The sequence below is a fragment of the Antrostomus carolinensis genome, unplaced genomic scaffold (genome assembly GCF_000700745.2).
Source record: "Antrostomus carolinensis isolate BGI_N321 unplaced genomic scaffold, ASM70074v2 scaffold49628, whole genome shotgun sequence".
NCBI lineage: Eukaryota > Metazoa > Chordata > Aves > Caprimulgiformes > Caprimulgidae > Antrostomus > Antrostomus carolinensis.
The window spans coordinates 1-26,089 of NW_010334630.1; the positions used below are offsets into that span (position 1 = coordinate 1).

General features: G+C 36.9%; 1 protein-coding gene across 1 annotated transcript in view; it reads right to left on the bottom strand.

Annotated features, from left to right (window-relative positions):
* Positions 1–9,691: 9,691 nt before the first annotated feature.
* Positions 9,692–26,089, bottom strand: part of INSC (INSC spindle orientation adaptor protein) — a 57,132-nt gene continuing 40,734 nt past the window's right edge. The window contains exons 8-11 of the mRNA XM_010174250.2: positions 15,730–15,796; positions 12,727–12,882; positions 11,977–12,053; positions 9,692–9,975 (exon numbers count right to left, since the gene is read on the bottom strand). Of these exons, the coding sequence (XP_010172552.2) occupies positions 9,847–9,975; positions 11,977–12,053; positions 12,727–12,882; positions 15,730–15,796 (429 nt within the window). The 3' untranslated portion in view covers positions 9,692–9,846. The remainder of the gene's footprint in view (positions 9,976–11,976; positions 12,054–12,726; positions 12,883–15,729; positions 15,797–26,089) is intronic.

The window sequence follows — 26,089 nt, forward strand, 5'->3', positions numbered from 1 at the left end:
CTATAGCTGCTTTTGCACATGGGAAGCAGGGTCTAACAATGATTAGCTTTTCTACTAGGAAGATAAGTTTGACTCCACTAGATAATTTTGAATCAGATACCGAACAATAATTTAACATTACCCACTAGAAATCACACAGTTTTAGTCCATTGTATGCAAAGGCTGAAAATACAAAGTGCCAGGTAAAAGAGAGTTACTGAGAGCCTGTGGAACTACTTCAGACATTGGTAATTTGGCATTTAGTTTAAGGTGAGCAGGAAAACTATGATTTTTAATAGTATGACACAATTGCATTGTAAAATTGGGTCATAAACTTTGTAAAGTCATAAACTCTTTGGATTTTAAGGATTAAAGATCAGGCATAGACTGAAGGGGATGGGATAGATCAACTGTACACAGGTAACACTGGAAAACACTCGAGGGTACATCTGAAAGGCCAGTTTCTTGCCTATGTCTTCCTTGTCCCAGGGGGAATTATTTATCAATGGTTCATAGTAGTAAAATTTTGGGAATCCCTGACCCCCAGCCAATCCCAGCAAGCCAGTCAGGGTTTTTTGTGCCAAGAGGGATTGCTTCATCTTCTGCAATCCCATCCCCCTTTCCCTCCCCTCTGCACACCCTCTGAGGGGTGAGAGGAAGCAGATGTATAAACTTGCTGCTCCTGCAAGCCTAGTCCCAAGGTCCAAGTAACCTACATCAGGATGCAAGAAAAAGCCTTCACACTCTTATTGGGCATGCAGTACACATCAAAATCTAGCCCCAAGAAATCAAGAGATTAAAGTCAGAACATGGTTTAAATGGATCTGAGTGAATAATTTTTAATGAATGCATTTAATGATGGATGAGTTTCTTTCCTTCTTTCCATGAAACGCAGGGAGTGGGTTTCAATTTGCTTCACATATTCCTTCCTCAATGAAATTTTTTTTTTAATTTCTTTTAAAGTAAAGGGTTGCTACTCCAAGCACAAACTCACTGTTCAATTGCAGTTGGTCCCATAAATCACTTCATATTGTTTCCATTCTCCAGTCTAATGAACATAACTCATGGAATCAGCTTTGTGGTACAGAGGCTTATAGAAAGCACGTTAGAAATTCACTTTTCATAGTATTCCTGTGTGAGCTTAACATTTATTTTCTGCCAACAGTGATAGGATTAAAGTTTAATAACACTGTGAGTGTGCGCAGGAAATGACACCAAAAGCAACCCCAAGATGGCTGAAGATTTGCTTCCAAATTTGCACAAATATAAGTAGAAATTGTTTCTGCATTATTCATCTGACTTTAGACCTAAACCAAATATGTCTTGCTAGCAGCCTTGGAAACATATGATGAAGTGTTTGAAAATTCCAGTAGATGTCACCACTTCTCCCCCAGCAAGTCCTTAAGTACATCTAAAAGCTTTTGAAAACTCAGTTTGCACTACATCATGAACTGAGAAAGCTGAGACTCACTTTTGCTTTGGGTTACATCCATGTGTTTTGACAGAAAAAGAATACATCTATTTTTCTGATATGTGTCAATGTATTAATGAGTTTGTAGAACTCACGCCACTATCGTAAACCAAACACGTGCAGATTAGCTGTCAGTTGCGAAGTGATGACATTGCTAATACAAAACAGTATCTAATGTTGCAGTAATTTTTCCCATGTCATTTAATACTTCACAAATAAGAAAGTTTTCAATGGTACTTTAACTATAGTCTTGATTGTGACTACAGTTGGTTTTCCATATATAGGGTTCACATTCAGTCCCTGCAACATTTGTTTGCTTTAGTTTCCCAAGTTTAAACGAGCCCCTGTAGTGTCTCCTTCCTGAACACTTCAACTTTCACTTGCTGTTATCCACCCCTCTCACGAAAAACAAGACCTTGTGCTTCAGTTCACCTGATTTTCATAGCTACATTTTTCTTCACTCCCATTGGGAACAAGAGGCCCATGAGGACTAGAGTTCCTCCCTTATGGAAGAGGGCTCATACTTCTGGCCAGCTACATCCACAGTTTCTCAGTATTTTCCCTTCCCATTTGCACCCTAAGCTCCATGGGAGCATAGGTTTTTAAATAAATATCAGATTAAACTCAAGACCAACTAAAATCTGGATCTCTGACTAAGGAGACACAACATCAATGGATATTAATTTGCTTATACTGACCTTGACTCCTTGCATCTGACAGCTGGAGCATCTTTCATTGCTCTCTATAAAATTCATAATTTTCCTCACTTTATCTGCATCATAGAATAAAAAGAAAAATTACTTACTCTCCTCTTTTAAAATAAACTCAAATCCACAGAACATGGTAATGTGTAAAACCAACCTAAGAAAAACTTATGCCGCTACAGAAAAGTTCTGTAGTCTAACCTTCATTTTCTGAAGAATGTAATATTATTTTTCTTTCAAGATAAATTTTACATTTTTTTAAGAATATTGGAAGACAAAATTAAACCTCAACAATTCCCAGGGCAAGAAATTTTTTGTGTGATTTTTTTTCATCTGACCAGGTGGCCCCAAGAGAAGCTGGCCTTCTGGCTACATTCATCCCTTAAGACTTGGAAAAGAATCTGCTTGCATAGCAGCGCATAATAATAGTATAGATCTGATGAGTTCAACAGTGTTTTAAAGACTTCAGAAAGGTTCATTTGCAGGTCTGTAGATGACTTAATCTTATTCAGATTTCCCCCAGATTAAAACAGCCAAACATAGTAGAGATATTATACATGTAAGGAAAATTGGCTCTTAAATATTTTAGGAAGTGAGATAAAATTTAAATGCATCACTAAGATTTTTTTAAAATGTCCTTATTCATGTGGCTGGGTCACTTGAATGAGTTAAAAAACTATTAAGCACTTTTAAAGAATATTTAAAGCATTATTGTTTCAATTCCTTTCCCACCCAGCTGTAAAGGGGCCTCTAGATTACTGTATTGTCAGTATGGGATTTGTAGAATAGCAGCCAGAACTAACATGAAACTGAACAATAGCAACATTGTACTCCTTCTCAAGAAAAAAAAGAAATATGCAGTCTATGGTAAAACCTTGGGCTGCTACATGAGGATTGACTCCCTTTACAAGATTCTTCTGATTGCTTTCTATTTTTTAAAAATCAAACCTTCATGTTAAGCTTTTAAAATTGCTTCCACATTTAAAAATAAGTTAAAATTGAAAATAGACTTTTTACTTGAACTGTAAAAAGTGGTTTATTGACTTGACTAAAAGTATGTAACTGGAGGAGAATAATATGTGCAACTGTTCCTGACAAAACTGGCTAATTATTAAGCATTCCAGAAAATGCTCCAGTATTACTAAAATAATGCTGTCTGTACACAAAAAAAATATATCAGTTATGCAGTGAGTTTGATTACACTTTTCTAGATTTCAGAAAAGCCTGTCATGAGCAAACAGTTAAGGAAGGTGGTTCTTCAGCAGGCAAGAGTGACAAATAAAGCAGAAAAAAAGAGGTATGCAGACAAAATCAGAATTATCCCCAGGGCTGCAGCTCTCAGCTGTCCTGATGTGAACAGAGAGAAGTTACTGCTCAAGAGGTTTTTTGAAAAAGTAAACAAGTCCACAGGCTACTAAATGCAGGCAGTTGGCACCTGAATGAAGGGGCCATGGAGCATTCTCCAGACAGAGAAGACTTGGTTCAATCTTCATGAGGAGAAAGCACTTTGAGCAAGACCTTTGCTCTTGCTTGTACTTCATACATTTCCTGGCTCTTGGCCTCCCACATGAAACAAAGCTTCAGTTTGCAGGGTAGGACTACAAAACTGCTGCAAGTAAAACCATAGGATGTTTGTTCACTTGCCTGTGACTGAAAAAGTAGCCCCTGGGTGAAACTAGATCACTCTGGATACCATCCGAGTTCATGTCCCGTGACCTGGTTTCTTTCTCCCTCTCTTGTAATGCAAAAGATTTTTCTCTAATAAAAAATGTATAATCTGGTATCATATTCTCAGCTTGATGAGTTGGTCCAGCTATTCCTTGTTTTACAACACTGGCAAGCAGGAGTTGTCATCTAGTGCATACCAAACACGAACATAATGTCTCAGTTAGTAATTTCAAAGGAAGAGTCTGATGTTGAAAAAAAAAAACCAAAAAAACCCCCAAAAAACCCAACCCAAAAACCCAAACAAACCTGTTTTGATGGGAATTGTATTTGATACATAAACAGCACGTGAAACCCCAGCTGAAAAAGTGCCTTCCTTTTGTCTCCAGACTGAGTCTGGAATTCATCTTACATGATCTGAACAATTAGATGTCGAGGTATTTAGACATCTCCTCCAAACAAATCATCAGTACTTTTTTCCATAGCCAGTGGAAAAAAAAAGGCAGCTCCATGGCATTATGTCTCTGTCTTGGGCAGTCACCCCCAAAGAGAAGGAATTGCCCACTTCTTTCTGTGGTCTACAGAAAGTGCCTAAATTACTGGCCTGGACTATACTTACAGAATTGAGCTTCAAAACAGATGAGAATTTTCCCCTAGAGTAATGCACATAATAGATTTCTTCTACTCCAAATATTCTAAACCAATAACTAGTCTATCTCATTCCACGAAGTTTGTGTCCTTTTAAGGATGAGACACTCACGTAAATGATGGGCTGTGCTTCATGGTATTTAGTCACTTCCCTGTTTATTCATCCCTAATGATGGGCTAAACTTTTGAAGTCACTAATCTGTAATAATTGTTGCTCTGAAAAAAGGTGTCACCTTTTTTAATAATTAAGCACTGCAGAAGTAAAGAACTGTGACAAAAGCAGTTTTATGTAGTTTCAGAAGTGGAAACTAGCATATGAAAACAAACATATTGCTTAATGTACAAAGCGTACTCCTTGAATGCTCATGTTTATCACAAAATTTTACAAGTTGTTTATCCTTAGCTTCATATTGTGAGATTTTATTTATGTTTATTTTATTTTATGCGTTAGATCTCTGTAGCTCTAATTCTAGCAAGAATCTTTTTTTTATGGCAGTGCAGGCACACTGACTTACCATAGCTTCAAAGAAGGCTTCCCTAGATGATTCAGGGCCATTCCACAATTATTCTTTTGATGCAAGTGAAAACACACGTGGCTGTTTCTGGATCTTTTTAGACGTATCTTCTTGATTTATCATAAACTTTTGCCTTACCTGATGAGCATACATAACGAACATATCTTGTTAGGTATATCCTTCCTATCCTCAAAAGGAGGATTTCTACATCATGTGGTATGAAAAAAAAAAAAAAAACAGACTAAATTTTTACATACAGTGAAATCACCAAGTTACTTTGAAGACGTGCACACTGTTGGGTCAAATTCTAAAAGTTGTGGAGGACATGGACAAAAGGTAGTTAAAAGACAATGGCAACATCCAGAAAGCTTGAAGAAAAGGGTACAAGCAGTGTACCTTTCAGTTCAACATTTGTGAAACTGGTGATCACAACAGTGATAGAAAAGGCACTGCATTAGGCACACCTCCTTCTTCACACCATTTAAGCCTTTGGATCCCTTTTAATTTCTCTCTAAATCAAATTAGCAGTATTACCTACTACACTTTTTTTGCACTGGTTTCCCATAGGTGCCATTGGGTTCTAGGCACACGATTATTAAAAGAAAAAGTCACTGACTGACTGTTGAAAAGCAAAGAGAAAAATCTTTGATTTTTCAGTGTTTGGTCTGTAGGTCTAGTGGTTTTCCTTTATAACTTTGATTCAGTGATTATCTGGCAAGGGACTGACCAATTAATAAACCTTCATTAGCAAGTCTGCTTGCAAAAGTACCAATACCTGGAAGGAGACTATTATACATATGTTTTCTCTCAAGTTTTCTGGAGAATATGCTGGTTCTTCCCCCTGTTGTGGGAACAATAAACATTTCTTATTGTTCCAGGTGATCTTGAGTACATTTATTTAACAGGCTATTTTTGTTACTTAGTTTCTCAGCAAAAACCTTCTCAGTAAAATAAGTAGCAGGACCAGACCTTGGAATTCAACTCTATTCTATTCAGATAACTAGCAATTGTACAAATAACGGTCCCAAGAGGTAGAAATTTGTCAAAACTAGAGAAAGAGAAACTCAAAACCAAGAGCAAACTAGAAAGTAGAGATAAGGGTTTCTGCAAGGCATGTAAGTATCTAAAATAGATGACTCTGTTTTCCTCATTCCTGGTTCTTCAGTCTGTCAAGGGTTGAAACCATTCACCCACCTCCCCATCAGCTAAGCACTTCCAACTCAAATGAACAAATTCACTCTAGACCTATCTTTCAAAGATCAATGCCATCTTCCCTCACTCCCCTTAAAAATGAGAACACTAGTGAATAATTTAGTGTCTAGAGTGTTATTTTAAATACATTAAATTTAATATTAATTTAAACTGAAAATCAAAGTAGATTTTCAAAATACAAAAGCCAATGTTATTTTGATTTGTCATTGCTGTTATTCAAAAGGAGATGGTCAACATACATATTTGGAACAAGCCATATGAGATACCAGAATCAGTCTTGTACTAAGGCAAGATGACACCCTACAGACCAAGTCCTGTCTCTTGGCTAATAACAGGCAACTCTAAAAAACAGGTAAGACATCCAATTTAACAAGACATTATCTTACCCCTTGTAGATATTTTAAACAGAAAGGTCAGACAAGTAACATTCCACATAAACGATTAATTTACCAAACACACAATAAACTGAAAAAAAAAAAGTATTTATTCTATGAATGAAACATCGAGGCCCTGAATATCTGTAAACAGTTCAAACTAAAGCTGAAATTTGAACACATTGTCCAAAGTTGCTGGAATGCAAATCAAAGTTACAAAAAGTCCTGCAGTTCACTGCATGTTTGTCTAACATTTATAATCTCATACAAAATCCAAAACATTCAGAAAAATTTAATTAAAACTACAACATTTCTGACAAGCATAACGTTCAGTTTCCAGAATGATTAAGCTAATATCAAACATACATGCAGCCTCTACAGGTCGAGTCCACATATATAAATGGATATGTAAATGTATTACACCTAATCTCTGCCTCACTCTACTAACTGTAAATGTATGTACACAGGGAGACCAAAGATGGATCCAGCAAAATAAGTTTTAGTGAAAATCCTCTGATATGACATACTTTGTTTCATACTACATTGAAATGAAACATGTTTATTCTGGCTTAAACTGTTCCTTTTTCTTTTGGTTTAAAAACTGAATTGTCACTTTCACTTGTCACTTTCAATTGTCACAAAGCAAACATTTTTAATCCAGAATTCATTCAGAAGTAGTAAGAAAATAATATTTCAGTATTTTTATGACTTTTTATTTTCAAGTTAGTTAAGAGGAAAGAAGAGGTATGTTTATTCTCTCATAAACTTTAGCATATACAAAAATAAAGTGCACAACTTCAGGTGCAAAATTCAGACCTTGCAAAAATGGTTTCAATGACTGTTAGATGAAAACAGGTCTGAACTGGCTCTTTCCAGATATATTTTCTACTGCAAACATGAAATCCACATAAACGTATTTAATTTTTGTAACGTAAACAGCCGCATTCACAATACAAATGAACGCGTGTAAATGGACAACACGGGCCTGGAATTATGGCCCCATATTTACGGACTGAGAGCATCTGTAGTAAAATCGATTCATGTGGATTCCCATTACAGTATCTGAGAGCAAATTAGACTCATTCATTGCTACTGGCCTGCTCACTGAGTATTTGATTGACCCGTTAGAAATGGCTTTAAAACATTATGAGGCATAATGACATTTTCTTAATAGCTACTTTAGTTCACTTTACATGTGTGGACATTTTTTTTAAATGAGATTTTAATTTTACCTATTATGGGACAAATCCTACCCCATTCACAAGCTCGTATCTCTGGTGTTAGTTGCAGCTGACAGAACAAGGTTCAGTACAGCACATTCACAACAGAATTTGATATATTCTATTAGGGATAATCACACTATCAGCATGACAGCAACAGGACCTTATTGAGTTCATTTTTTATGAGATTTATGAGTTCATTGTTTAGACCAAGAATGTTGATTTTACCACTTAAAGCATCCATGGTTCATACATGTATTTCTGCTTAGTGAGGAAAGTGTTAAAGTCCATCACTTGTATAATATTTTTAAAGCTGTACAGTACCATACATCTTAATCTCGGAAGTTTAAGGAGCTGTCTCAAAGCAAGCAAACAAAGCAGAATTCATCTCTGCTCTTACTAGAAAATTACATCTGTGAAACATCTGATTCAATGCTTATCTTTGAGTAGTTGCTTACGACAGAGGTCATTTCATGTTTTCTAATGTTTTAAAACTTCAGTCAAGATAGAGCTCATAGTTAATGAATAGATCACAAGGAAGAAATGTTAAAGCAGAGACTTCTTAACCCATATACTCAAGGGGAGAAAGTAGCCACCATTTATCACTGCTGGAAGCAAGACAGATTTCTCAGACACAGAAAATGCAGAAGGCAATCACAGCTTAGCAATTTCCTGGAGCCTTTCATCTAAATACGACATAATACTAAACAAACTTTAATGAATTAAGCTGCTTAACATATCTACAAAGTAAGTACAGTAAAGAAGAAATGTACTTACTTTTTTGGCAGATGTCCTAGTACCCTAAAGTTGCTGATTATAAAATGATCCAGAGCAATAGTTGCAAGCCATCAAGAAAAAAATACATACACTTTCATAATCTACAGAGTGCTTTGTGAGAAGCTGGGGGGAAAAACACTCTCAAGATATTGCTGGTTGACTAATTTGAAATTTATATGGTTTCCTGATGACAAGAAAAAGGCAAATTTTAAGAGGAATATTAATGAAAAAAATAAATCTATTTTAAAATCAACTCTATTTTTTATGTCGTTATCCAATGGTAAAATCTCCTTTTGTCAACTCCAAGAACTTCTGAAAGTCCCATTTACAGTTTTAATCATACAGTACTAGTTAGAAAAACAGAAAAATGAAAATTCAAGTTACAATTAATTTATCTGTTATGATTATTTAGTATATGCATGCATACTTTTCACAAAAGAAGTAGCTCGAATATTAAAAACATGTTTGGACATGCTTACTTCCAGTTCTTGCAAGGCTTGGAAAGGAGGGAAAATGATCAGTGTGTAATGATTTTAAATCTTATGTGGATATCTTCACATTGATGACACATGTTTGATCTCATACAGATTTTTCTATAATTCTTTCAATTTCTTTAGGAAATTTCAGTAAATGTTACATAAAAGAGTTGTCTGAAAGTGTGTATCCTCTAATGCAGCACATCTTTATACAGCATAAGAATGTCCTCTAACATCATTCCAAGCCAGTATTTGAAAATTTTCTGAAAAAGTTTCTCAGCTAATCACAGATACGTATTTTCATAATTCTATTAAAAAATAACAACAGTTAAGAACTACACTCATACTATAACATCCATTTGATTTCAAAGTATATACTTGCAGCTTTAAGGATTATTTTTCTGCAGCAAATGCATGAGACCAAAGCATTTCTTTAAAATACAGCAAAATGTTCTAACTGTAGAAAAATATCGGTGATAAAACATTATTAGAAACATTTAATATCAGAGCACCAACTTCTTGGCTTCGTTACCTTGATTCAACTGTATTAAACAAGACAACAACATTTTGTTAGATCGCAGTGATAAGGTCTTGACATGTCTTGGCAGAAAACTGAAATAAAAAATTATCTTTGCAAAACACTGAAACAAATTCTGTTTCTTTGCTCCTACAAACCACACGTTCATGGTTTTAAAATAAATAAGTCATAAATAACAATAAGACTAAAACTAAATAAAATTGTATATGTATTGTCTTATTGTATACTTATAATCTTGATTATTTTTCAAAGATTTTTGGCTCACATTTATACAAAGCTCTCTTCCATATTTGTGCATAGCAGAAAGGAATCCACAAGTCTGGGCTTTACTAGCTGCTGAAAATCTGAATCTTCAAGTCCATCAGGACTCATAGCTGCTAGTCTCCGTAAGGCTGCCTAGAAAAACAAAACAACACAACTGTAATACTGTTAAAGTTTTACAAGGTCTTAATTGCAGGAATCCGTTATAACTATCTCTGAACAACAGCCAAGACTCCAAACCAAACTGTGCAGGTCTATGGACGCTTCTACCCAGCTAATCTCTTGTTACTGTCTTCATCTGTCAGATTAATCTCCTCCCAGCTATTAAATGACAATTCTTTTGGGGTCCATTACTCTTAGACCTGAGCAGCAGGGACGCTGTGGTGTTAAAGAACACAGAGGTGAGAGTCAGAGCACTTTGATTGTAAACCTATCTCTGATCTGCTGCACATCCCACACTGACTCTTTGTATCTCTTTTGTCTTATTTATGAGAACTGTAAGGTGATTCAGAAAACATCTGCTACTGAAGTTTTATGCAAAGCCCATAACAAAAATGTTTTAGGTACTAGTGTAGTGGAAAGAAGCTGTACATTTCAAACCACTTAGGAACAAATAAAACTGCCAGTTTTTCTGATTATGAGGCCGCACAATACAAATTGCATTGATGTTGCTATCATCTTCATAAACTCTTCCCTTCTAAGAAGTTGCCTGTTTTTCTCACTGGATAAAAATATACAACAATTACACACCTTCTAGCAACCTGACACAACAGATGCAACTGGAAAGCAGGCTCGCTTTCCTCAAAAACCATGAAAGTGGTGTTCTATTAGTAAGGTCTGATAGTTGTGGTCAGCTTATCCCTGTGCTGTTTGTCAGTGCAGCACTAACACAAGAGTTAATCGTCTGCTTCAAAATATACAAAAAGTAAACAACCAAGATAAAAATACCAAAAAGTGCAAGCCCCCAGACTTCAGTGACAATACCTATCAGAACCTGAGGCAGCTTATGTCTCAAGAACAGTATTTTTGCCACATGCTTATCAGAAAGGGTCATCAGGCAGTTACTAAAATAGTAGGAGAAGCAGAATTGCGGAGACAAACAGGCAGGTAACATCTGAAGCAACAGACACGAATTCAAGGAATGTGCAGCAGCAACTTGAGTGAGACAGAAAAATCACAGTCTAGTTTGCTGCCATCACTCTGTGGCCTCTGCTTTAGCCGTGGCATATTAAGAAGCCCTCTTGGCATGTATCAAGAATAACCACAGGATTTAATCCAACCATTCTATGATTCTTATGCTCACATTCATACTCTCTTTGTCCTGAATGAGTCCTGCTTAAACAAAAAAAACTTCTCATGTGCTGGTACAAAGCTAGCTGCTAATCAAAGCTGCAATAACCAAGTTTTACTTTTATGCTTAAAATAACATTAATACTAAAAAGCACTGTCAGACAGTGCTCTTCAGTCTTCATTCATCAAAACCCATCTGCTAACTCTAGATCACCCGTGTCCCCAGCGCACTTTCCTCTCACAGAATGCTAGGTGAAATTATTCAACTCAGACAGCTGGTTGAGGCTCACAGTCCATGTGGTGCAGGGCCAGCAGCTGGGATCTTTCTCTTAAGCAGAGAAAGTGTTTAACTTTCTGTGGACACTCCTTGGCTGGACACTATATTGTCTTGGAGACTCAAATAGAAAAAATGGATTTTAGTGAAAGCAAGAAATCTCCTTTCCTCTCTTTGGCCACTTTACATAAATATTCCCATACATATGTGTCTGTGCAGATAAAGGGCTGCTACCCCTGTGATTCAAGGCTCATTTCAGCAACAGCATCATCAGAGAACAGAACTTAAGAATTACTAAAACCTTAAATTCTGATGTGTTCCAGTGAAATTTTTTAGTGCTCAATAATGTGAAGATGAAGCCATTTTTCCCTTATGTGCTTAAATCTTCAATCAGAGAATAAATAATTGACATTGTACAGCAATTATGCTTAAGGGGAAAAGCAGGAGACCATGGCGTGAATTCAAAACATTCTTGCAATACTTATGGATTTTGAAATCTAAAGGGCTGTTTTTTCTGCACTTTTAAGCATAAACTTAAGATAAGCACAAAAGAGATATTAAAATGTACCTACCAGACATGCCACTAAAACAGAATCACTGTTATTTCTTTCAGTTGGTGATCTGCAAAGTTTAACTAGGCGAGGAATACCTAAGTGCACAAAAGAATATCAGGAGAAATCATTTAGAAAAATAAATTATTTATTTTGAGGTGAGGTCTTTTTTTAGATGTTTCATATTTATCTTCTTTAGCAGATATGATCTCTAATGCAAAGATGATATGCTAATACTTAAAGGACTGTCGATGGAGCTATGCAGTTCACAGCAGTCATAATTACTAATTCTAAAGTATAAATTAAAAAATGCATTGTTTTAACCTACTACTGCTGTTTCAGAGTGGAAATTGTGGCCTCCATTTCTTCCCTATCAATCCTCCCATATGCCCTTAAAAATCTCCAACCAAAAGAACATGTTGCTTCCCATTAGATTCATCACATCTGAACCTGCTGGGGTCCAAGTTTTCTGTCCGCTGACAGGTCCTGCACGAGGGTTTAAGTGAAGGAAGGGAGGAGGCAGCACTGTCGGCTGGCACAGTCTGCCACAGCTGTGTGTTGAGTGGACACTGCACCTCAGGTTCCTCCGGGAAATGAGCCAGAGGTTCATTTAGCACAACGTCCTTGGTCACTCTCTGAACAGACTGTATAGGGAACCTATTCCATAAAGTGTACCAAGTGAGGCTAGAAACTAAAAATTGCTTCTCCACGAGTTGCAGTTCCTCCCTCTTTTTCAGTCTGCTATTAAGCTAGTGATAGATACATCCTTACAGCTGAGTTTTACGGCTGCATCTGCCACTTCAGGATCCCGGCTGAGTCGCGCCAGTGTCACTGCAGATTTCTGCTGGACTCGCTCACAAGCAGCAACTTCTGCTGAATGTCCCGAGGATGATCTTTCAAAGAGCATTTCCATTAAAAGTTGAACACCTAGAAGGATGTAAGAGCCACTGTTATCCTCTCTCCAACAAAAAGCTCAGTCCAAAAATGTAAAGGGGAAAAAACCAAGCTAGGTAAATACAGACCAATCACTGCCCAAATGGGGTATGAGGAATGTATAAATATTTACTTCAATTTGGCCATCAGCATTCAGGAACATCTGACCTGTGCATAAGTTTGTCTTCACCAGGAAGCTGTAGAACTTCTGGAACTAGAAAATGCACTAGCTCTTCCCTTCTCCAATTTCTTGGCTGCTCTACAAGTTGGTATTTTAGATTTCACAAATTTATTTCAAACTAAATGCAATTCTTTATTTGCTTCTTAATTAACCTGAAGGCAATCATTAACCTAAAAACCTGTAGTGACATATTTCAGGTCTCTACATCAAGTTGTGCTTTGAATTAAAGGAAAGTAAATCTTTTTTTTCAGTTTATGTATTTTTCAGCAAGCCTTTAAAAGTTCATATCTCAAACTATTTAAGGGTATTTTAGAATAGGGAATCCTTTAATGAGGATATTTATGAAATTCTGCCTCTTGAAGCTTACTGTGAGACTAACTCTTCACTTCAGAAGAGACAATGTCATCCATGTTAAACTTACTGCTGCCTGTAGGAGTTCATATTCTTATTGTAGCAGCACAAAAACAGATGAAACTACTGATTTCTATTTTCTAGATTATTTTAAATGTAAGGACAATTATGTGCTATTAGATTCCATATGCTATTAGGTATTCAGATTACTTCAAGTAGTATAAGAGGATTTTAACTGTTAGAACATTTGCATAATTAAAAGAATTAGCATCAGAACCATGCAACTAGATAATAATCTATCGACAAACAAAGAAGCGAAGGTTGAGAAGAAAACGTATCTAAACTCTCCAGGATTCAAAGACTCTTCTCAGTTTGTGAATCTGGCTTCTGAGCAGCAGTAGGCAGACACGAAAAGCCTTGCTACACAAGATGAGTGTCAACCCTTCTCAAAAGCCTGGGGGCAAATGCTTCTGTGTGAACTTCCATTACAGAGTGTCTACACAGACTTTACTTCATCGCATTGTGCTTGACAATGCACATGTACATCTCCACCTACTGCAGTATCCAGCATGAGTCAGGCCTAGTTGGCATAGCTGTCAGCGTAATTTCATGACCTTCAATCAAGTTTCTGCTGTAGTAGAAGTAGATCAAATATGATCAAACATCTGTCCTAAACAAGAAAACAGGTTTGGTTGTGCTCAAGGAAACAGACAGCCAAACTACAAAACCAATCTCTTAGGCATAAAGGAGTGCAAAAGCTTCCAGGGCACATCTGGACTGTGAGTGCTAACAACAGCAAATCAGAAAACAACGTACAAGTCAAACAGACAAATCACCGACAGGGTATTCTCTGCCCAATCCTATAATTACAGACACCTAGGGTCCTGGGAAACGTCAGAGTCTTACCAAGAGTTTCTAGAAAAGATTCTGAGTAGGGAAATCCCATATGCTTGCACCAAAAGGTCCAGGACCACTGCTCCAACCTCCAGAAACACAGAGAATTTGGACCAGAAGCATGGTAAGAACCACCATGTGAACCTGACCAGCCTCTCTCTAGGACTGTCCCATCCCTCCCATGCAACAAGGAGGTCATACAAGAAACCACCATGCTAACCTGCCTTGCTCCTCCCCCTCACTGCACTGTCTTCTGCATGGGACAGGAAAGTCAGGTAATTTGTAAAACTGCATGTATCTCTGATTAAATTGCTTCAGGACCCAGATCCATTTAACCTCCACATTGTCACTTGGTCTCAAACTGCAACACCTATCCACCTCAGCAAGGACATCAAATGCACACTATGTCTGTGCACACACGGATCACACCAAGCAAAGCAAATTAGTTGTGCCTGATCCTTGCCAGTCATATTTGTGTGCACAGAGTTCAAATTTTCCACTGAAATGCAAGAAACATCTAAACCCAACATTACATAGGAACTGGCCAACTCTATTTCAAGACCCACTTCTATGTAGACACTTTCTGAAATCTCTTCTCCCACCTACAGTCAGCCACGTCTGGAGGGATCCAAACGGATACAAACTCAAAACCATTCCTATCCAAACTTTAATTTTAAAAGTGTGGAAGGGATATTCCTAGGACAGAAAAAGTGATGTACGCGAAGCTTCACTGTAATTTTGTAATTTATATCTCCTATTTAAAAAAAAAAAAAAAAAAAAAAAAAAAAGCTGTCTTACTATATTGCTTGGCCATGAATTTGCTGGTAGGTGTATTAATAAGGCAGCTACGTCTTCCTGTATCCTTATCCACAGAATTATTAGCCTAAATTCTCAAACTTCTGGTGAGCCTATAACACCTGGGTTTTTTTCAACATAATGAATATCATATTATGAGAAATTCAAAGTAGTGTGGAAAAAACTGGTAACTGCTCTGTAGTAATAAAAACATAAAGCTTCAGAATTTATAATACTTCTAAATACCTGTGGAAAAAGTGACACAAAATGCAGGTATGCATAGCTCAGTATCAGATGATGTCTTTGAACATGAAAGAATTACCACCTTATACAATGTAATTACCAAAATAAACGTTGTTGAAACACTCTGCAATACCTTGCTTTGTATCTATGAGTAAGTCACACACAGAGAGAACATCAGCAATGTGGTCATACCTGCAACGTTTTCTAAAGCAGTGGTAATTTATTTCAGTAACACAGAACCATCCCAATATCCAGCAGAGACATGATGCAAAATAAAGTACTATTAGTGAAGTCTTTCTCTTTACCTTGTAACCATTCCTTTCCCATCTACCCACATTCTCTACAAATACAGAATATAATTGAGTTAAAATACATACCATTTCCTTGAATGATTTCTGAAGCACACTGGTCCAAGACGGACATGTTTGCCAATATTGTTACTACCTATTATTAAAAAGAGAAGGAAATATGAAGTATAACCCTACAATTCATTATTAAACAGCACTATGGTTTATAAAATTAGTAGGACAGAAATATGACAAACTCAAAATTAAAAAGCATTCCTGTAGTTGAACAGTCTCTTCCCACCTTTGTCATTTCTCAGGGGTCTTTATCTTACTTGTGGCTGCTAATCAAAATCTAGACAAGTGAAACCTCTTTTTCTCACACTCCTATGCTCATGCATAAAAGTCTGTCATACAGAGCTCTATGTAGCAGATTTGATCAGTGGTCAAATCTGTAGAAAGAGGAAAATAAAAATTTATAAAAACCAACCAACTGAAAAAACCCTGGAGTCCTACAAAGAATTCAGCCTGGAGCTGCCAGTCCTCAGAAGCCAACCCAGTAGTCACATCCAGCTCAGGCAGAGCTCACAGCAAAAGCTAAGAACCTACACATAGCATACATTCAATAGTGCTCGGTTATTGCTACATTTCTGCTTCAGGGTTCAGACGAAATGTTGAGAAATCCTCACAGTTTTTAAGGAATATTCTTCAGTTTTATTGAAGCCATAAGTTGTGTGCATGTTAAAGCACTTCCCCAAACTGAGCTGGACTTAAAAAATCTGTTTATACCTTTCCTGAGCCAAGGCCAAGATCAGGTTTTGTACCAACAGAAGCATATTTTGAGATCCTGATTTACAGAATTTCTTACCCAAAACAGCACTAACTGTTTTCAAGATTAGATGTAACTCAGCTTGCTTAGTGATGCAGCTGGCCACTGACAGACTGGACCATGTGGAGCTGCTGGCTTTCAATTACCCAGTCCCTTCACTGATATCACATACTTTCTCTCATACAGCCTGCAAGGTATTCTTTTCTTTTTTATCTTAGCCTTCATATAACTTGCTTTCTGCGTGCAAACACATCTCAATATTAACAGCATATGTGAGTGACCAAATAATAAATGGCACAGATCACCAGAATACAAGAGAAATAATATTCCCTCTTAAGAGTTTTTTATTTTCTCTATTCTAGTTGAGAAAAACTGACCAGCCTCAAAAATAATGATCAATTTGAGAACTGGTTATCAGGTTTTTAATGGTACAGTGTCAGCTCGCAAACAAGCAAACTTCTTAGATGCAAGTAGGCATGAGATCAAATCACCATTCTGATCTCACTTCACAATTTTGATAACAAGGATGACTCATTTTTGATGCTGTGACATAAAGGTCTTCCACTTCTGAAGGTAGTGTTACAGTGTCATCTCCCTGAATAAATATACTTACTTAGGATGCAAATGAGTTGCTGAAACTCTAAAGAGTGACAGGTAGAAATAGGTAACTCAGTATATGTCTATGTATTTATTCCATATTAATTATTAACTGTGTTTCAGGCAGTGTGTATATGTTTTCTCATTCTAAATTATATCCTGTTAATGAAAATTGCTTCCTCTATGCAGAATCTGTACCCCATGTGGCTCTCTAAGCCACAGATGAAGAATTCAATTAACCACAATTTGAATACGTGCCAATTATTCCACTGCTTCAACTTATTTTGTTTAATAAGTATTTTCATACATAAAAATATTTTGTGTGTATCTTTTGACACCAAAAATTATTTGAGGTTATATCTATACTTCCTTTGTGTTGATTATGTGGGCCACTATATTTTGCAATATATTTATGAACTAGCTTAAGGGGTTTATACATAACATTCTCCAGAGGGGTTTTATAGAAGAACCTTATTATCAATAGCCATCAAGTTCTACCGACAGTACCTTTTAAAATCTTAGTAGGACTTGAAAGGCAGTTAAACTATATATTAGCTCACTCCACATGGATAGATTTCTTTCCCCCCAAAAGTCACATTTTCCTGTGATGTAAATGATGTAACATGAACCAGCACAATGGAAACACCATAGGCAAGCTGAATAGAGAGTTGACTTGAAATGCCCCATTTCCCCTATACTTGCCTATTTTAAAATTCAGTATACATGCAGCTTACACAAAAATTTTCTCTACAATACAGACCAAATTCAAGGAAGTTTAATGCTAAAGATGAACTTTCTAGAAGAAAACACAAACTTAAACATAAACTCAAACTGCTTTGAAAAGCAACACTCCCATGAGCACTGGTATTAATGAAGCCTCATTTCTTTTGGATTTAGAGTTGATCACAAACTATACACAGAACTTTTCCAGTGGCATCTCTCCCACTGTAGATTTTTTTTGTGTAGTGATACAAAGGCTCATGCTGCAGTCTTTATCTTAGCCTCTCTTTTCCCATTATCTGGCTCCAAATTTCATAAAGCCTCAAGCAGTCTCTCAAAAATAACTGTGAAGTCCTACTGAATCAGCAAACCAGTTCAGATGTTATTGTGAGACATGGTGCACACAAACAGATACAGATAAAAGTGACTGCACTTAAGCCTGATTTCCACCAGGAAAATAGATGAAAATGACTGGAAAAAATATATACCAAAACCTCTTTCACACCTGAAATAATTTTGAAAGAATTTAAAGACTTCAAAATATACAACATGGAATCTCTACTGTTCAACTGCAATATTTAGTACAAATTTCATTAACTGTTTAAGACATTTATTGTACAAGATTATACTCCAAGATTATAAAGGACTGGCACCTGAGACAATTTAGGATTCTTGCAGTTCTTCTGGATTCCTAAGCATGCAATGAAGTAGTAGTCAGCTCAAAGTACAAAAAAGAGGATATCCTGAAGACAGGACACACGAGCTCTTATCATCTGCCAGTGCTATCACACCACGCAGAAAGTCTGTGCTGAAGCCACTCACAAATTCCAGTGCCCTAGTGATACCTTGGTATGTGGAATCTGCAGATGTGCTATTAAAGCAAAATTGTCAGAGATTTTCCAGAAAAAAGAAAAAGAACTTGCTTCATCATATATGGAATTTTTAAATGAAGCATCTGATCTCGCATTCCATTGCCAAACAATGCAGGATTATAGTGGACTGCCTTAGAAACCATGTGCTGCAAGAACTGGTTCCATCCAGCATAATTCCCTGTTTCAGTACCTGTGTATCTACTAGACAGATCTGATCTGGAGCTAGATCTTGATCCATGTATCTCTAATATCTCTATTCTAGCAGATCCCTCCAACAGACTAACCCAGGCTAGTCCACACTCTGGTCTCTGTTACCCAGATCCACCAAAAATTGCAGGTGCTTCTTTATGACAGGACTTTGACAAACCTGATGGCTGCAGCTTTCTCTGCGGGAAATGGCAGCCATAAAATCACTGTAATAATAAACACCATGGAAAAATAGACTTGATCAACAATTAATGAACATTTGTTTGCTCCCAGATGAAAGCTGAATTATTCAAGTCAGTGTCACATATTTACACCACCAGAAGCAACCAGAGTCTCTGAGGTTTATCCCTGTGTTCACCACCTACCTGTCAATGTGTGTTATGCAGTACGCACCTTAATCATGTCGTAGTGAGACACAGTGAAACACAAAATGCCAGGAAGAGAAATCACAGACCAGCTCATATTTTAGCACTTTTTGAAGAGGCACCAACTTATCAAAACTTTAACATGCAGATAGTCCCATTGGTACTAGTAATATTTTTCACAAGGTTAAACTGAGACTAGGAAGTTAATTTTCAGAACTTAAAAAAACATACCCAAAATCAAGACGTTTTGAAAGTTCATCTTTAAACAATTTCTGGTGAAGTATGCATGGATATATGGGAGGACTCCCCTTTAGGTCCATGGAAAATTTCCCTATTTAATAAATAAACTTAAAAATAATAGAGATATTTCATACTTTTCCAATGTCAGTACAGCATCATGTTGCTACTCTTGCAGTTGCCCTGGAAATTAATCTAAAGCCTAACTAGAAATCTTTATTTCTATAAGCAAAATAAGTAAACAAATAGTAAAACTAGATATCACTCTGTAGTGACAAGACCATCCATCATTATAAAATTGGCAGTGTTAATATAATTGGTAACTCTAGTGAACAAAATCTATTTTTACAATTTCAAAAGTGTTTTCAGTTCCACAGTTTCCCTCCACTCACCCAGCCTCTCACACATACTGAATTTATGAATGATGAACCTTCCTGTTCAATTCTATGGCCTGCTTTACATTGAACCATAGAAATTTCAGGTGTCAAGAGTGATTTAAATTTGAGAAACCATGGTTAATTAAGAACCTTTAAAATAGTTTTGTTCAGAATCTCTTGAAGAGAAACAGTCAGCTTGGAAATTCTCTTGCTAAAAAAAATGTTATCGCTCCCACTATACTAACACTTTTCCTTCTAAACAAGTAATGGTGACTAATGCTTATTAACCAGTACACAAATGTATTGAACGTTTGTTGCAGAAGAGAAAACTAGATGAAAATTATTTGTTATAAACTAAGATCCACACACTGAATGTAAATCTCAAATGCTTTAGATAACAAAGAAATTTAAACCTATAGATCACATAAGAAACATAAGGCTTCTTTGATAACTTTCCCTTAACAGGAGATTTAAGATGATCTAAAAGTGTTTCTCATTACTGTGAAACCAACTGCCCAGGAAGAAAGATGCAGTAGGATTTGGAAGATGAAAGCACATGTTTTAGCCTGTTAAAGGGGCAATATCTGCCACATTTGAAGGTCACTTACCTCACTTAGGGGTGGAGGAGGTGTCCACAGAGGTGAAAGATGTGATGCTAAGATACCTTTATTGATAATAAAGGCACACTGTTCAGTAAGCTTTTATGGACAGTCCCAACACAAATAGAAAGACACAAGCTCAAAGTAAGAATTAGCAAGTAATGTAATTGAATGGCAAAGTAGATCAATACAGAATTGCTGATTTTCTTAGTTAGTTTCCCCTTTAAGGCTGATTCATCACTAAGTAAAATTAATTTTTGCTACATTTTGCAAGTGTATTTTGTAATTCGTTCAAATAAATGACATAAGGATAAATCAGAGTGTGTCTGCAAAGTTCCAGATACCCATCATCAGAAAGGAAGGGGCAGCTGACAACTCACCAGAAACAAGATGGAGTCTTTGTTTCTGAATGCAAATTTAAAAAATCTGAACTTTATGATTCAAGATCAATCCACAGGGAGACAGCAAAAGACTACATAGAGCAGGGGTCAAAAATAGGCATTCCATCAAGGCTAGGGAGAAAAACCTTTCAGGATACTGTTTATTGGGAGAAAAAAAATGGCTCAGAAATCTCTAGAAATTTTCTCTGTGACACTATATTGCTTAAAATAGAAAACTTAATTCCCATTCCTTCTGAGAGCCATTTCTGTGGTTGGGAATTCAGTTTTCTTCATGAAAACAACGAAACAAATATACCTCAACAAGCAGATCAATAGGTCCTTCTGTTACTTGACTGGAAGAGGCAAACATCCCCATAAACTAATAACAGCAGTTAGAGACAGGATCTGCTGTAAAGCCTAGGGCTACTCTGAGACTCTGTCAGGGAACTATAATCTTGGAACGCTAAGGCAGAGCAACAGAGAATAAAACTCAACTAATCTTACCCTTTGGAATGACGGATGTTATTACTACATATTTATTTTCTTCATATTGTTGAGTAATCTAGGTAAGGAGGAGGCAGAATAGCTACACTCTCACACATTTTATTTTAAAGAACCACACAGGAAAAGCATACTGCGTGGATCACATTGTGAATGGGGGTGTCCCATAAACAAGGTCACATAACTCTAGAATAGTGATGGAGCTAGAGTGTGCCTTCTCCCTCACTTCTGAGGCCACAGTTCTACATTTTTCAGATGAAAATCTGGGGAAAAGAAAATAATAATCCCTCGGACTTCCTTCAAGGTACTAGAAAGTTTCTTATATTTTGAAACTCACTCAATCAACCAAAGACACCAAACACACCTGGTCTCCCTAGAACAGAGCACAATTTGGCCTAAGGCAATGCACAGTTATAGGAAACAACTTCATTTGTCTAGCTAGTCTAATTGGAATCAAGCTTTGAGTATGTGGGAGGAAGCTTAATTACTTCCATTTCAGATGAGGCAGAAAGTGCAGAGAACTAGTTCAACTGCCACTGACTCAAGCAGAGTGGTCTGGAAGTCCTTTCTGGTGCCTATACTAGAACGTTTTCTCTTGAGAAGTAAAAAGACACAAAAGACTGTAATCTGTAGAAACACTATCACAGAATCACAGAAGGGTAGGGGTTAGAGGGGACCTCTGGAGATCATCGAGCCCAGACCCCCTGCCAAAGCAGGTACATCTAGAGCAGATTGCACAGGATTACATCCAGGTGGGTTTTGAACATCTCCAGAGAAGGAGACTCCACAACCTCTCCAGGCAGCCTGTTCCAGTGCTCTGTCACCCTCAAAGTAAAGAAGTTTTTCCTTGTCTTCAGATAGAGAATGCGCTCACTTGCTCAGAACCAAGACTGAAATCACAGCCTTTACCTAGGCAGTGATTCTGTTTTGGGGAAAAAAAAAATCAATGGCAAAATTCAGAGGCTGATTGAAATCTGCTATCTCATTTCCTGAAGGACTGAAGACAAAAAGATGACAAATACAGTAAAATGCATACATAACTATCTCTGCCTTACAGCTTTATGATTGATACAGCCTGCACCAAAGTATCTTGTTTATAGTTTCTGCAGTAAACAGCCCAGCACCAGCCTGATTGTACTGTGAACTTGGCAGGCAAGGGCAGAAAATAAAAACTGCAATGACTTGTGATGACATAGCGTGTTTCCTCTAGAGACACTTTACACTGAATAAGTGCAATGTCTGCCCAGCTATACAGATGATTAAACAAACATGCAGAGAAGTTAAATTGCCTCTTCAAAATCAGAGCAGCAGCAATATTAAGAACTGATCCCGGGAATAAAAACGTCACCACACTAAACTAGCAAAGAATAGCAGAGTTATTCAACTGAGCTGAGATTTTACTCTTCCAACTGAATGTCTTGCCTTTGCGAGTTGGAGTACATTGTCTTACACTGCATCAAATCTAAATGTGAAAGGCAGAACTGTAACTAAACAAGCATTTTGTCTAAAAAAGATCAAGTGTTTAAAAGACAGTCAGTGTTGGACCCTTGAAATGTAACAATCCATAACACTGACCACATAATGCCAGTCAATACTGTTACTTATATTTTTATATTGTTCAGATGTATATGCAAAGACGGAGATAAATAGTTAAAAAGAAAGAAAGGAGACCTGGGAAGTGATTACAGTCTTACACAGAAAGCTAATTAGGCTATCAATGATATAATGTCATCGTTAAAGTTCACATACAGTCGTGTGACTTTTGACCTAATTTTCGTTTTCACATCTGTTACTGGCAGTCTTGTTTCTTGTTTAATTTCTTAAGGTTTTTAAATAACTTAATTATGTAATTTACATCTTTCTAGCTATATTAGTTGAAAATCTCCAAAACACCAAGAAAACAGGAAAGAATTTAGTAGAAAAAACCCAGCAATTATTTCCATTTTCTCCTTCCAACCTAAAAGCCTTCCTCCACCTTGAACTTTTTGGAAACATAATTCACTGATTTTAGACTTAGAAATAACCACTTTAAAATTGATGTGTTCACTGCACATTAATTCTTTGTCTGCCTAAATAACAGAAGATCAGAAGCTATTAGACGGTATCTCCACAATTTCACAGGTAAGGTGAGAACACTAGCAACACTGAAGAGACAAGTGGGAAAGCAGAGAGAAAAAAATTATTATACATAAACATACTGTGCACAAACATACATATTTCATATTTTTCTAAGAGTCTGCCATGATGGTTAAAGTAAAGAAGGCCCTGAATGATAAGGGTTTGGGCTAAACCCTTCTTCTGACAGTGCTTAAACTCCATTAAGACATCTGACTGTATACATTACATTGCTGAATTTAGGCATGAACCCTTCTGAAAGGATATTTTGATGGTCCTTTGAAGTAAGAAACCTGCTATCCAGAAAGTATCTGCAGCAAGAAAAAGAACATGGCACATTCATATCCATTTTAATCTAAAACTGGAGGCTAAGATGTCTGGAAATCAGTGCTTTATTTGATGACTCTTACACAATTTTTTTGCAAAACTAAGCAATCTCAATCTTGATGTAATACTGTTGGTTACAGAACCAATACGTATCACAGAATCATGAAATGGAGCAAAACCAGGACACTTGGGTTGGAATGGACCTTAAAGATCATCCAGTTCCAACCCCCCTGCTGTGGACAGGGTTGCCAACCACTAGATCAGGCTGCCCAGGGCCTCATCCAACGTGGCCTTGAACACCTCCAGGGAGGGGGCATCCACAGCTTTTCTGGACAACCTGTTCCAGTGCCTCACCACCCTCTGGGTGAAAAATTTCCTCCTAATATCTAACCTAAATCTCCCCTCTCTTCTATAAAATAAACAGTTATTATCTTGTTTGTCATTAAGTCCAGCACTCAGACTGGACTAGTTCTAGATTTCTTACCTGCCTGGGAAACGAAAGAGAAAAGGAAGTTGGTTTTCAGACATTGAAGGCAGGAAAAGTTTGTTATCATTTGCACACAAAAGCTTTTCAGAAATCAAAAGGTAGAACACTTCTAGAGGTGCTTTAGCAGGAAAATACTTTCTGCAGACAACACACAATGCATCCAACATCCAACTCCTGGGCATAATGCTATTTATTGATAACTAACCAGTGCTAGCTGTCCTTAGAAAGGCTGTATAGAAGGACATACTGTGACTTTAAGATGAGATAAAATGGCACAAATGATAACAAAACTCACTGTTCCATCCTTACATTTCAGCCATTTTTCTCCCATTTTTGGCTTACCGTGAGCATGCTTCAGTCTGTTTTAGCAAATTACAATTTTCTTAAATCAGCAGTAATGCTAAAATAGTAATGTATTTAGAAATACTGGGTAGTTTTTTACTTAAAATAAAGCTCTGTATGAAAAACAGGGCATTTAAGTCTGAGGGGCTCTTTTTTAACATTTTACAATAATTAGATCATATTTTGTTGTATTTGCTATGAATCGTATTCCTACTTTCTTTAATTGTTTCAACATTTAGTATGCCTTAATTCTAATTCATCTATTTCACTGGCCAGGCCAACTTGATCATTCAGAATGGACACTGATCCATTAAAAACATATTCCACAGTGACTGCATATTCCAAAATAAAACCTTGAATCAAAAGATTTCCAAGCTTATTCAATGTTAATATATGTGTCCTTAGGCAAACGTCTACTGGCTGAGACATAATAATATATACAATGGGAGAAGTCAGTAACTATATTATGTACCTAAAAGGTATTAAAGTATATATAGCAAAAGCCAAAATGGCGATTCAGAATATCCTTATAAAATACAGTATTGTAGTGTTGCTTTACTCTTAGCTGTTTTCCTCATTGCAACTAGGCACAGAGCAAATTAAAAAGCAAAATATTCTATAAAATTGTGTTAATTGTCAGACACACTCCCCCCCACCCCCCCCCCCCAGTACAATACCAGAACAACTACCCTTTTGAAAGGTGATCTACTCAAACACACACTTGTTCAGGAATTCAAGGGAGACTTCTCTTAAGGTTGTTGCATTACCAAAACTGATTGATTAGCAACACTGACAGCTTTTAAAGACAAGATGAGCAGCACCCAGATTCCACCTGAGCACCAGGTGCTCAGTAACAGAACAACACAAGGTAGGATTTTATAGCACCCACTGCTGCAGACAGAACAAGGAGTCAGCTCAGAAACTTACTGCAGCACACCACAGAAAACATCACACCTTTCTGATCTAGTTTTTTCATTCCAAGAAGGAATGTAATAGGTTACTGGGGATGAAATCTCCTCAGTTCTTGGAAGGAAGCCATTCAGTTCACTCTTCCTCTAGCTAATGAGATGTCCTGCAAGCTGCAAAATGCCTGGAACTGGTCTCTTACCTAGTAAAGTCATACATACTTCTTTAAATGTCTGTCTTCCTCATACAAAGAAAAGACTTGCTATGCTGCCCACAGAGCAAAATGCAAACTCACAGCTGACAGCAGAATTAAGATGAGGGCATAAATAAATAAGGAAATCAAACCTATGAGAGCATACAGGACGAATAAAAAAAGAATGTAAAGAGTTGTACATACATAATAATAGTATACAGCCATGTCAAACGCCACAGCTGACGTCCTTGACTCTGCCCAAAGAGTAATATAGTATCTATAGCTTAACTCCATCTTTTCATAAACAATCCTGAGCTGGAAAACTACTGAGTGATATTAATATAAGCTAAAGCAGCCCTGAAGTTTCTTGTACCTTGATTTCCATGGCCTGGCTCCTGC